Source organism: Thamnophis elegans, chromosome 10 (assembly GCF_009769535.1).
Source record: "Thamnophis elegans isolate rThaEle1 chromosome 10, rThaEle1.pri, whole genome shotgun sequence".
NCBI classification, from domain to species: Eukaryota; Metazoa; Chordata; class Lepidosauria; order Squamata; family Colubridae; genus Thamnophis; species Thamnophis elegans.
Window position 1 is genome coordinate 11716966 of NC_045550.1, and position 13641 is coordinate 11730606.

Consider the following 13641-nt stretch of genomic DNA (forward strand, 5'->3'; position numbering starts at 1 on the left):
CTGTTTTCCATCAGATGACTGAATACTGAATTTGCCAGTATTCTTGTAGAAAGTTTGAATGTGGTTGGAAGATCAGTAATTGGGCGATAGCTGCTTGGTTCTTTTTTGGATCTTTCATTATCAAGTATGTTTGACCAGCTGTTAACCATTCTTCGCTTGTTGCATTTTGAAGCATTTGATCAAACTGAGTGGCCATGCAATGGTTTTAGCCAATATCCATGCAGTTCGTCCAAGCCAGATGCACTGCAGTTTTTGACCTTCTTTGCTTGCTTTGCAACCATGTCAGTTTTTATTATAATATTTTCCATTTTGTTTCATGTTGTTTGTTGTTGAATATCTTTGATCCAGGAGACAGTTTTGTTGTGTTCCACTGGGTTTTCCCACAGTATTTTTCCAAAAGTTCAAAGTTTTTTTTTTCTTTACATGGGTGAACATTAGTTTGGACTCAATTTTCATCAAGGGATTGGTAGAAGAGGTGTTGGTTTCTTCTGAACTGGACATTTTCACGATATTGTTTTATTCGTTCTTCATATCTTTCAATTTTCTTTGCTGTTGTTTTCGTTCTTCCATGATTTCCGTTATTGTTTTTTGCTCCAGGTTGTATTTTTTGTGTAAACTATTTTTCAGCTTTTTGTTCTTTAGTTTTTCTTCTTTCAAGTAGTTCAGATTAATCTTTGTTCTGTTATGTTACTTTACAGGTGTTTTTCCTTCCACAGTTGCATCAGGCTTTTTTGAAATCCCCTGGCTGTTGGTTCTGCCTGGTAGTAATATTTGATGATTTCTCGATTTTCTTCAGTTGTCCAAGTTGTGAGCTTTGGTTCCAGTCGCTTTGCAGTTGCATGTCCTAGTTCCCTGGTAGTAACAACTGAGCCCTGTAGCCCCTTTTTTGTCAGATAAGTATAAATATCATCTTTATTGTCATTGTACTTAAATACAACAAAATTGGTTATGTCCAATTTCCAGGAGCCATAGCATCTGATGCAGTCCTTGTTGACCCAGGTGATGACCGTCCTGATGTGGAATTTTATTGAGTTCTTCTCATCATTAGAAATGGTAGGTGCCTGGGTTGGTTCTTGGTGGCTAAGCCACTATTGATCCAAAGACAATAATCCAATAACCATAGGAACTGCACCAGATAGCTATCCAGGCCAAGCCACGGCAGGAAAGTGGTCTACCTTCCTGTTTGGTGGTAGGAAGGCAGGATCAGGAAGGGGGGGGGCAGGAAGTGGCTTATTATTATTATTATACAATTGTATCACAGCGGCCAGTTGTTTCGCTGGATTTGGCATTGGTAGTCGGGCCCCACCCAGGGTCCTAGGACTTCGTAACGTATTTTCGTAATATGCGTGCAGATCCAAGCAGTGCGGCTTTTTGCATTTGACTGATGGTGATTTTGTCAATTTTTAACTGTTTTAAATGTAATTCCAGTGCTTTTGGAATAACACCCAGTGTGCCAATTACCACTGGAATTACCACTGCTGGTTTGTGCCATAACAGTTGAATTTCAACTTTTAAGTCCTGGTATTTTGCAATTTTTTCATGTTCCTTCTCGGCGACCCTGCTATCACCTGGTATTGCGATGTCTATGATTGTGACCTTATTTTTCTCAACCAGTGTGATGTCTGGTGTATTACGCGCCAGTATTTTGTCCGTTTGTACAGGGAAATCCCACAAGATCTTGACCATCTGATTTTCGGTGACTTTTTCAGGCTGATGTTCCCACCAGTTTGTTGCTGTTTTAATATTATAATTTTTGCACAAATTCCAATGGATCATTTGTGCTACTGAATTGTGCCGCAATTTATAATCAGTCTGCGCGATTTTTTTTATAGCAGCTGAGTATGTGATCAACAGTTTCATCAGCTTCTTTGCAAAGTCTGCATTTGGCATCATCAGAGGATTTTTCGATTTTGGCCTTAATGGCATTTGTGCGGATAGCTTGTTCTTGCGCAGCCAGGATTAGTGACTCTGTTTCTTTCTTTAATGTACCTGTTGTTAACCATAACCAAGTTTTCACTGTCCACTTTATATTTTATTTTTTCCAGAAATTGGCCATGCAGTGCTTTGTTCTGCCAACTCTCCATTCTTGATTTTATCACATCTTTTCTGTATTCTTGTTTCGTCTGTTGGGCCTTCAGTAGTTTTTTGTTCTTTACTTCAATTAATAGATCTTCTTGACTTTCTTTTAAATAATCAGCCAGTGCATGTTTTTCTTCTTCAACTGTTTGCTTCACTTGTAATAATCCTCTGCCACCTGATTTTCGGGGCAGGTAGAGTCTATCAGTATCACCATGTGGATGTAAACTGTAGTGCATTGTCATTAGTTTCCTGATTTTTCGGTCCAAAATGTCCAAATCACCTTGTGTCCAGTTAACTATACCAGCTGTGTATCTTATAACTGGTATTGCCCAGGTATTTATGGCCTTGACTGTATTTCCACCATGCCATTTAGATTTCAAAATTTTCCTAACTCTGTTGGTGTACTCTCGCCTGACAATAGTTTTTATTTCTCCATGCTTGATGTTATCTAACTGCAGAATGCCTAAGTATTTGTAGGCTTCATTTTCATTGCATTTAATTAGTTGGCGATTGGGCATTTCAATTCCCTCACATGAAGTGATTTTGCCCCTTTTTATGGATACAGTGGCACATTTTTCCATGCCAAACTGCATTGAAATATCGGTGCTGAATACTCGGACTGTATTTGTCAATGATTGGATTTCTATTTCTGACTTTCCATAGAGTTTCAAATCATCCATATATAGTAAATGCGAAATTTTTTCAGCTTCTTTGGCTGTTTGGTAGCCTAATTTCATTTTTTTTAAGATTACTGATAGTGGGATCATTGTGATGACGAAGAGAAGAGGTGAAAGTGAATCACACTGGAAAATTCCTTGCTTGATATTAACCATTCCATAGATCTCATTCCCTACTGCCAACTCAGTTCTCCATTGTTTCATCGCCTTTCCAGTAAAGGATGTAATATTTTTGCTAATGCCAGTTTTTTCTAAGCATTTTATGATCCAACTATGTGGCAGTGAGTCAAATGCCTTTTTGTAATCAATCCAGACCATATTCAAGTTCGTTTTTCTTTTCTTACAATTTTCTAATATCATTTTATCAATTAGGAGCTGATCTTTTGTGCCCCTGCTCCTTCTTTTGTTGCCTTTTTGCTCTACTGGCAAGATGTTGTTTGTTTCCAAATAATCCATCATGTTATCTGCAATAATGCCTGTGAGTAATTTGAAGGTTGTTGGCAAGCATGTTATTGGTCTGTAGTTTTCAGGTGTTGTTCCTTTAGTTGCATCTTTCTGAATCAAGTATGTTTTTCCAGTTGTCAACCATTCATCAATTTGGCCCTTTTGTAAAATTTCATTCAGTTGCCTGGCCAATATTGCATGTAAACTGGTCAGATATTTGAGCCAGAAACCATGTAATTGGTCCTTTCCAGGTGATGTCCAATTCTTTACCTTTTTTACTCGATTTTTGACCATCTTAGTTGTTATTTCTAATACTTGCATTTGTTTGTTGCCAATGCTTTTCTCAAAGTCATGTATCCACTTTGCTTTCTTATTGTAGTCCTTTGCATTTTCCCACAATTCTTTCCAGAATTCAACTGTGGCCTGCTTTTCTGGTTTTTCACTTTTGGTGTCACCATTCACATTAAGACTTTAATAAAAACACCGTTGGTCTGATTGAAATTGCTGATTTTGTTTATTTTGGATGATTAGTGCCTCATATCTTTCAATTTTTCTAGCTGTTGCTGTTATCTGCTGTTTTACAATCTCTACAGCTTCATTGATGTTTCTTGTATCCAATCTATATCTTCTGATTAGCCGATCTATGGTTTTGTTGTTTTTAAGCCGTTGCTCATGCATGTTCTTTAAGTTACTAGCATCTGCCCTTAATTTTTTGACTTTTTGTTCTAATCGGATTTTCCACTTTGGCTTTGATGCTTTTTCTTTTTTGTGACTAGGTACTTTGATTTTAATGCCTAGTTCATTAGTGACTATTACAGCTGCGCTGTACATTAACTGGTTCGTTTCCAAGATGGATCCTGATTCAATTGTTGAAAACACTGCATTAACCATTTTCATGATAGGGGCCAAAGTTTTCTTAGGCACAGTTTTTAGTGATGGTAAACTTTGCCTTTCCTCATTAAGCAGAAAATGCTCCATGATCTTATCCTTCAATTCTTTTTGTTTTTGAGTTAGTTCATCAGTTGGTTCAGTGATAACTGGTTCTAGTGGTGGTGGTGTTATTTCCTCCCCGAGAGCTTCTTCTGGGAGTTCTACTATAATGTCTTTAGTTGTGTCTTGAATATCAGTTATTTCCGCTTGTGATATTGTTTTTTTGGTTTTGCAATTTGTCTGAATTTCCTCAAGTTCATTATTATTATTATTATTATTATTATTATTATTATTATTATTAAATTTGTTTGATGCCCATTTCACTACAAGGCAAGTCTGGGCAGATTGAAATATTAAAATGAAAACATAAATGTATGAATAAATATACAAAATCACATGAAAATTTCAATAAAATAAAAGTTACAATTGAAGATGGGCAAAGGAAGGAGAATATATGGGGTGGGGAATGTGGGAACTGCTTTTAGTCGATTAACCACCTTCAGTGTAAAATTTCCCCATTGGGCTCAAACCAACTTCGGGCGCCTACAGAAAGTTAGGAAGGTGTGAGCCAACCTCACTTCAGAGGGAAATAGGTTCCAAAAGGCTAAGTCTCTTCTTCTGGATCCTGCTGCCAAAATTCCTTGACTGACAGCATCTGCATCATGCTTCCTTTGTTGGCACAAATGGGGTGGACCTGCCCCATAGGATGATTCGTCAGGTAACCTGGACACACACAGGGCTTTTAAAGGAAATATTAACACCTTGTATTGCACCAGAAGCAAACCAGTGCAGTTCTCGGAACAGAGGTGTAACATGGACCACTATCGGGGCCTCAAAGACTGCTGATGCTGCTGCACTATGCACCAGCTGAAGCTTCCAAATTCTCAAGGGTAGTCTCATGAAGAGTGCATTGCAGTAGTCCAAATATGGAATGACCAGGGCTTGATGACTGAATGCAGGGACTCCTGATGCAGAAGTTGTCTCCTAGCCACTATTGCCACCTGATCTTTGAGTCATAAGTCGAAGAGAACCCCAAGTTGTGGACTAAGTCTATCTGAGGTAGTGCCATCCAAATTAGATCTAAAAATCTTAAAGTCCAGGATCTTGAAGCTTCTTTCCCCTTAAGTCAATTGTATTATATTGGTACCTAAACAGAAAGATAAACAAACAACTATCCATTTCCTGGCAACTAGATGCCTTTATCTTGTTTTTATATATTTTAAATAATTTATATAGATACACTCTTGCTATTGCTTTATTCTGACAGCTAAGGGAACTTTCTAATTGGAAAACAAGGAAATGAAAACTATTCTACTAGGTTAGGAGTAGAGAAAGCCCCAAACTTTTCTTTCTTCCTAACATTTTTTTCTGTAAGATTAGGGTCGACTATTTTTTTTTTGATCAACTAATTGTTGATTCGTTGGTTGCATTAAGATTTTACTGACTAACTTGTTGTCTGATGTTATGAACTGAGACTGACTGGTCCAAAGTCACCCAGCACAGCGATGGGTTTCCATTTTTTTTAACTACCAATTCACGCATGCACAGAAGCTTCTGACGGGTGGGTGGAGCCTCCTACTGCTGCCACTGCCGGGTCGCCCGATGTGGGCCAAATCAGGAGCAAATCCACCTCTGACCCAGCGAGCTTTCATGCCTAAGGCAGCACTAGAACTCACCCTCTCCTGCTTTCTAGCCTGGTGCCTTAACCACTAGTTCAAGCTAATTTACAAAGAAAAAACCCAGACCAATACAGATTTAATTCTTATAGTATTATTATTTTTAGAAATCAGCCTGTAAGTAGCAATAGCAATAGCAGTTAGACTTATATACCGCTTCATAGGGCTTTCAGCCCTCTCTAAGCGGTTTACAGAGTCAGCATATTGCCCCTACAGCCTGGGTCCTCATTTTACCCACCTCGGAAGGATGGAAGGCTGAGTCAACCCTGAGCCAGTGAGATTTGCACTGCAGTTAGCAGTCAGCTGAAGTGGCCTGCAGTACTGCACTCTAACCACTGCGCCACCTCGGCTAAGTACAAAGTTTCTCCCTTGGGAGTTAGCTCTTGGCAGAAATAACTTGCTGTCTGCTTGTTTTTGTATTAGCTAATGATTATTAAATCAAAAGAAATCAATAAATAGCCATTTTTCTCTCAGAAAGTTTTTCTACTACATGCCTATCTATTCCCCCTTACATTTGTGAAAGTATTATCTTTTAAGTGCCTGACACAGCTCTCTTCATTACACAAACTTAAACATTTTCAAGGTTAGGTTTAATACAGGGGAATAGATTCCATAGATGCCTTATTTAGTGATTGCTAGGTAGGGCTGCCATGGCATAATTTTTTTTTTAAAAAAATGCCGTGATGTGTCTCTCTATAAAGATCAGAATCATGCAAGCTTTGGTATTCCATGTGATACTCCACAAAAGTGAAAGTTGAAGGTTTGAAGAAGCAGGCTAGGAACAGTACTGACATCTTTCAAGTTTGGTGTTGAAGACGACTTCTGACAATGCCTTGGACATCCAAGAAAACAAACCAATGGCTCATCAAACAAATCAACGCAGAATTCTCACTCAAGACACAAACGACCAAGCTCAAATTACTCCACTTTGGACACATTATGCAAAGACGCAGCTCTTTGGAAAGGCTCTAATACTTGGAAGCGTATAAGGCAGTGTTTTTCAACCACTGTGCCGCGGCACACTAGTGTGCCGTGACATAGTGTAAGGTGTGCCGTGGGAAAAACACTTTATATATAGTCAATATAGACACAGAGTTAAAATTTTTTAACATTTTCTAATGGTGGTGTGCCTCGTGATTTTTTTTCATGAAAAAAGTGTGCCTTTGCACAAAAAGGTTGAAAAACACTGGTATAAGGCAGTGTTTCTCAACCTTAACAACTTGGAAGATGTCCGGACTTCAACTCCCAGAATTCCCCAGCCAGCGAATGCTGGCTGGGGAATTCTGGGAGTTGAAGTCCGGACATCTTCAAGTTGCCAAGTTGCCAAGGTTGAGAAACACTGGTATAAGGAAACAGAAGAAGATAGTGGATAGACCCAGATAGAATGGCAATGGGTGCCATGTTGGAAGACCTGAAAGACCAGGTTATGGACAATCATTGGTCATGAAGAAAATCTAAAGTTACCTCCAGGAGGCCAAAACGATTTGATGGCACATAATTAAAAGAAATTCAGAATTTCTTTAGCTAGGGCAAAGCCTTAAATTCGTGGGTACTCTCTGAATGCTATTTTAAGGTAATGTACGGTATGTGAGTGAGTGTGCGTGTGTCAGAAGTGATACCGAGACCATTTTCAAAACAGTTCAGCCAAGAAAAGGTTTCAACCTTCTTAAGCTTCTCTAAATTTCCCCCTTCTACTTTTTGCTTCCGCGAAACGCCTGCGAGAAAAACTCGGAAATCTTCCACAGGAGCCTTTTCGGGCCGAGAAAAAACGAAGAAGGCCCGGTTGCTATGGAGACGCCCGCGCCTAAAGGCTGGCCAATGCGAGTCGGGGGAGAGGCGGAGCTCGTGCCGTCAAGGCCGCCTGTGGGAGACCTTCCAAGATGGCGGCAATGTAAACAAGATACGGCGGTAAGTCAGACTGGGAATTTCAGTGATTTTTTTTTTTTTGCGGGGCGGGGGGGGGGCGCACGACAACTCTATGGTTTTAGGGAACCAGGAGAGTAAGTTGCCTGGGCGGTTTGGTTAAGGCAAGCGGCGGCTTTGCACAGGTTTTGGATCCAAGCCGTGTGGTGGCAAGACGCGGGTGCGCAATACGGAAAAGATGACCCCCGGCCGACGGCGACTTGTTCTGAAGGCAGCGCCTTAAGAGGCTGATGGCGTTCCTTTTCCAAGTCTGAAGCGTGCTTTGTGACGAGAATCCTCGAGCTTTGTCCTCCCTTTTTCTTTCCCCCCTGGTTTTCCTTTGCTTTTATTGATTGGTGAATGTGTTGGGGGCCGTTCAAAGGCCACCAGTGGGGGGGGGGGTCGAGCAAAAGCCGCCAACGGTAATTTGGGGAGGGGGGGGTAATTGCGTTTAGCTGAGGCGATGGTTGCGCTGCTGTTGTGTAAAAGGAAACTTGATAGAACCAGATAGACATCATCTCCCACAGCCTCGGGTCTCCTTAGCATTTCATACTGATTGCAGAACATTTTGCGTAGATAGGTTAGTGAGGGATTTAAAAGAGTGGGATAACCATAAACTGCATAGGTTAAATCTAGAAGGAGGTGCAATCCAGGCGCTAAACCATTGAACACCATAAGGTTTGCTGCAATATACGAAACTCTCTTTCTGTGTATCAATCATAGTGTAAGATTGGTCAGTAGTAGAAATAACTTATAAACAAAGTGTGTAATGGAAGAAATGTTCACTTGACCATGACTATTTTATAATTTTGGACCAACACCTGTTGCAATGAATGACAGAGTGGTTTGGGAATAAAAAAGGAATGGTGGTAAACACTTTTCTGCTTTGAAAACATTAAGGTGTAATCCCATGAAATTAATGTTGCAGAGTGATTGGTTGATGGAGGAAAAGGAGTTTTAGCTGTACTTATTCCATACGAGAAACAGGATCCTGCACCTGCTTGATACCTAGGTGTAATAATGCTGGATTTATATCTCGGTTTGCCCTTATAATGAGATTTGAGGCAAAAAAGATAATGTTCTTGTGTGAAGCAGGATAGGCATCTTTATATTCAGGCGTGCTTTGCTGCTGAAATCCTCATAGGATAATGTGGTTTTGTAATCTATTGTAATCTGTAGTTATCCTTTATAGGATTTAAAAACATCTTGAAATTCTAAACTGGTAAAGTTGATTTTTTTTCAATGAAGCATCAATAAGTGTATATTCAAGTTGTGTACCTATCAGAAACTCTTGACAATAATATAAATAAGTGGTGAATAAGAAAACATAAAATGACAAAGGTGATAGTTTTGTATTGTTTCACTGTTGTAAGTATACTCAAAGTTAGGGGCTATCAAGGTTCAGCAATAATTTGATATACATTTATCATGTTTAGTAGAAACCAGTTGGGTTTAAGTTTATTCTTAGTAATGCTACACATGTGAGCAATGCTAACAATTAAAAATTCCATTCAGAAGTAGTAGACATCAAGAGTAAAATGTGTTTCATATTATGGAACAGAATAGGAAAGGATTTTGGAGCTCATCTAGTACTACCTCCTCAGTGCAGGATCCACTAAAACATCTCTGACAGGTGATTATCAAGCCTCTTACCTAGAGATCTCTAATCTATCTATCTAGACTGCACCCTAATCTTATTTTATTAAAAATTACCAGAATTTGAGTTTTTTAAAATAAAACACATCTGTTTTTGAAAGACTAATAAGAAAACCAAAATGTAGAAATAAGCAAACAGAAAAACATTGCCGAAAAAATAAGGAATGGATAAGTAATTCAAAAGAAAATACACAAAATTTTAGAGAGTGGGGCATGGTATTTGTTTATTTGTTGTATTTACATAGCACCAATTTTAACAGTTCATAATGGTCCACAATAAAAAAATAGGGCAATAAAATAAAACTGATAATTCATAAAATAAAATAAAAATTGTAAAAACAATATAATACCTCATCTGTAAGCACCATCAGCATAAGTAACCTTAAATATTCAACGCCATGTAGAATGAATTGTTATTTTACAATTTGGATTAAAATCTCTACCAGTGTAGTCTGAAAAAAAGCCATTTTACAAAGTGACTTCCATAACTGAAAAATATTCCCTTCAATTTCATCAGATAACTGAGATGAATACAATGGATAGCATGGTTTTTTCTGGAGAAGATGGTCCTGATGGAACCCAGGTACCAAACCAAATTGAGCTTTAATGGTCTGAACCAACACATTAACCTCATAAACTACCAGCAACCAATGCAATTTCTACAGTATTGGTATAACATGATACTGGTAGGCCATCATCTACCAGTATTTTGCACCAAATGTTTTTGAGTAGTTTTCAAAGGTTTTGCTATATTGAGCCCTTTGAGATAGTCTAGCTTGGTGGTGATAAGGCATGGCTACTATCAGTGGTCTCTTAATCAAGACATGGCTACAACTGGAACATCTGCTGAAGCTCGATATAGGCCTACCCGGCCATATTCTGTATCTGCCCAAAGAATTAGAACTTTGCAGAAGAATATCCCCAGATATTTTTCAGGAAGAGTGCCATACCATTCAGAATTATAACTGAAAGAAATTCAGTCTTAAAATAGCTTTCTATGTTCATAGAACAATATAAGGTATTATGATGATATTTTCCTTTCTGAATTTTTTGTCATCTTCCATATTTTTGTACCACATATATACATTTATGTACACATAAATTGAAGAATGACATTCATAACAATTACAGAATATCTTTTGTTTGAAAATTGGTCAATTATAAATCCATCTAGGGAAAAGATGCAATTGCCAACTTTTATAAATGTAAAGACCATAGCCCACCTTAAAACCTATTTATGTATAAAAACATTTCTGTATTATACCAAATGCTTTACAGTACATTTGAAGATCAAAATAAAATTTTGTTCTTAAAGGAGAAATTTTTCAAGTTATGAAGATGAAAATAAAATTTTGTTCTTCATAACTTGAAAATTTTCTCCTTTAGGAAGTAGGAGATAGCTTTTTTAGAGGTAGTGCTATTGAACTGGAAATTAGTTATCTTCTTCCAAGGAACTGCTAAAGACTTTTGAAAATATCAGCAAATAGTTAGCATTCAATTAATTTACCTTTTCAGTTACTTCTAATTTTAAATATATAAGCCATGTTGCTTTTTTCTTATTTATATTTCATATTTTTATTGTATTTTTTATCTTTTTTCTTTCTATTATAGAGTAACAGTTTATTCACAAGGTTGAGCTTGGATAAATTTTGTATTGCACTGTGTGTAATCTTGTTAAATAATCATAGCGAATGTGGTTTACATTTATTCAGTGATTTCAAATGCATCTGAGTGTGCACTTTCTTGTACCTCCTCTTTTTAAAAAAATGTATAATATTCAAAATATTTGCTAAAACAATAGTACAAACAAATACTTATATACTATTATCACTTAAATTACTTGAGCACATACATACATTATATTGCCAAAAGTATTCGCTCACAACTGCTTCTGATTATGTGGATGGGTGAGCGAATTCTTTTGGCAATATAGTGTATTCTAAAAATAAATTGTAGGAACCATTAGTGGACATTAATGTCTTTTTCAGCTATTTAAATGAAGCACTGTTATTTTTGTAATTCTGTATTTTCTCAGTCCTTATACGGCTAATTTATTTTCATATTCAATTTCCAATAACTAACAAAAACCTATTTTCCAATAATGAATAAAAAACTATAATGGATCAAATTTTCTTGCTCTCATTTTACACTGGTAAAGATGCCCTAAAGATATTTTTAATAATTTTGCTGAAGATGCCTTTATGATAGTAGCGAGTATTTGATCTTTTCATTTGTAGAGATGTGGAGTGGTCTGCTACCTCCTGGTGTGAATGAAGCTGATGTTGCCATAAGTTCAGATGACGAAGAAACAGTGTCTCTTACTGAGAGTATCTTAAATGAAAAACAAGAAGAAAAGAAATTCCTGGACAAACAGACTTGTGATCATGAGGGAAAAAATATGGCTGAAAACCAACTTCCTTCTACAGAAGAACAGGAATGTCTGGCATGCCTTCCTGGAGTTTCCTTAGATATGTGGAATGTAGGTTTGTTTACAACTCTGCATTTAATTGAAACTGAAATATTAGGTTAGTTATTCCTGTTGTGATATCTAGGGATGTAATCCTTCTGGCAAGAGTAAATTAATTCTGTTTTGGGTGAAATACAATCTTTTAAAACTTTTCAATTATAGAGAAGAAATAGTTTAATAACATTGTTTGACAAACTTCTGTCTTAAAGTAAGATAGGAAGAAGTTGTGATGAATATCCTTTCACCAAACATGTAGGCATGCTTATATACTGGAATATTTTTTCAAAATCTTTTTTAGGGTTTTCAAAATTGATTTTGTCTTTTGTCCTTGTGTGTGTATCTCTGTAGTTATGTTATGGAATTCTTAACTTGCTCATGAATGATTACTTACTATCTTTATTAAATATATTTCATAATTGTTTATTAGGGCTTGCATATTTTAAGAATGATTTTAAAGAAATGCTTCAGATATCATCAGAGTAACATTTCTCCTATTCATTAAAATATTCCTTTTTATTTTGGCTTCCACATGAATTTGAAAAAGATGTAGCTATTTTAGAACTACCTTAACTTCCGAAACTCAGCTTCTTAGGATAGTGTGAAAGACACTAATTACACATAGAAAAAGTTCAAAAGTGGCAAGTTTTATGGTATGTTCAGTAGGGTTCATAACTCTAAAAACAGATGTGGCTGTCCTAATTATTATAGACAACTACTGCATTCACATTCCCATGTGTTCTGAATTGTTGCACAATCATAATAATGCTCAGTGATGTTATGCTTTTTAAAGGAGAAAATTGAATCCCATTGGCCATGTTTGCTTATATTAAACTTTTCAGATCTTAGCTTTTATTTAGTGTTTCAAGTCAATGTAAAGAATGATCCTACAAAAGAAAGTGAAAAATATCATTTAGTAATATTAAGATAATCTTTGAATATATGAGAGTTGAATTGCACATGTTCAGTGTATATTGTTATCATCTTCATTGACTGTTGTGTTATGTGTTATACTTTTTTGGTGTTGTGGAGCAATTAAAATAATTTATTGTTTTATGCTACCCAATTTACTATAATTAAACAAAAGTAAAAAGAAATCAATTTTCTCTTTCAACAGAAATTTCAAAATCTGAAAAAGAAAAACCTTGACATGAAAAATCAAGAAAAATGTCAAAGAGATAGGAGACGAAAGAGAAAACGTTCTCAAAAAGGTGGTTTGTTTCTAGTTGTTAAAATATATAGAACACTACAATAAAATTCCCAAATAATTTTGTGTTAGGATTAGGTAATGTTATAATCACCTTATTGATTTTATGTTATTTGGTTGTTATCTAGTAGATTTACTGTACATTTATATTTCCTGTATTTTTGTTCATATAAATATTTACCTAATTCCAGGTTCTTGGGCTTTGGCATTTTTTCTAAACCACAGCCTACTTGCAGTAGAACAAAGCATGATGGAATTTGTGAGAACTTTTTCTAAACTCTTTTTGATAAGGCAAGAGAAGTCATTTATCACAGAAAATATTCACATGCATTTAATAGATTTATACATTTTTGTTCATTTATGTAATAATTTTTGCATGTTGTATTACAGATGGATATCTTGTAATATGTTATATTGTGGAAGTATGCTGAAAGAGAACAAATGTCAGTGTCTACACTGCAATTTTCTAAATTTCACGTTAATTACATCTTAGACATTCTTTTCTGTGTTTTAATAGTTAGACCATATAGAATTTTAAAAATGACTTTCTCCGTTATTTTCGATTTAATATTTGATTTATTTATATGCAGTGCTGTCAATCTAGTA

At 36.3% G+C, this 13641-nt stretch overlaps 1 protein-coding gene across 2 annotated transcripts in view; it reads left to right on the forward strand.

The window, feature by feature from the left end:
- Positions 1-7635: 7635 nt before the first annotated feature.
- FAM204A (family with sequence similarity 204 member A) overlaps positions 7636-13641 on the forward strand; it is a 33063-nt gene continuing 27057 nt past the window's right edge. The window contains exons 1-4 of one of the 2 annotated variants that reach the window (XM_032225387.1): positions 7644-7714; positions 9882-9947; positions 11602-11843; positions 12946-13039. In XM_032225387.1, the coding sequence (XP_032081278.1) occupies positions 11604-11843; positions 12946-13039 (334 nt within the window). In that variant the 5' untranslated portion in view covers positions 7644-7714; positions 9882-9947; positions 11602-11603. Of the gene's footprint in view, positions 7715-9881; positions 9948-11601; positions 11844-12945; positions 13040-13641 lie in introns of both variants that reach the window. The other variant, XM_032225386.1, reaches the window with a different exon arrangement.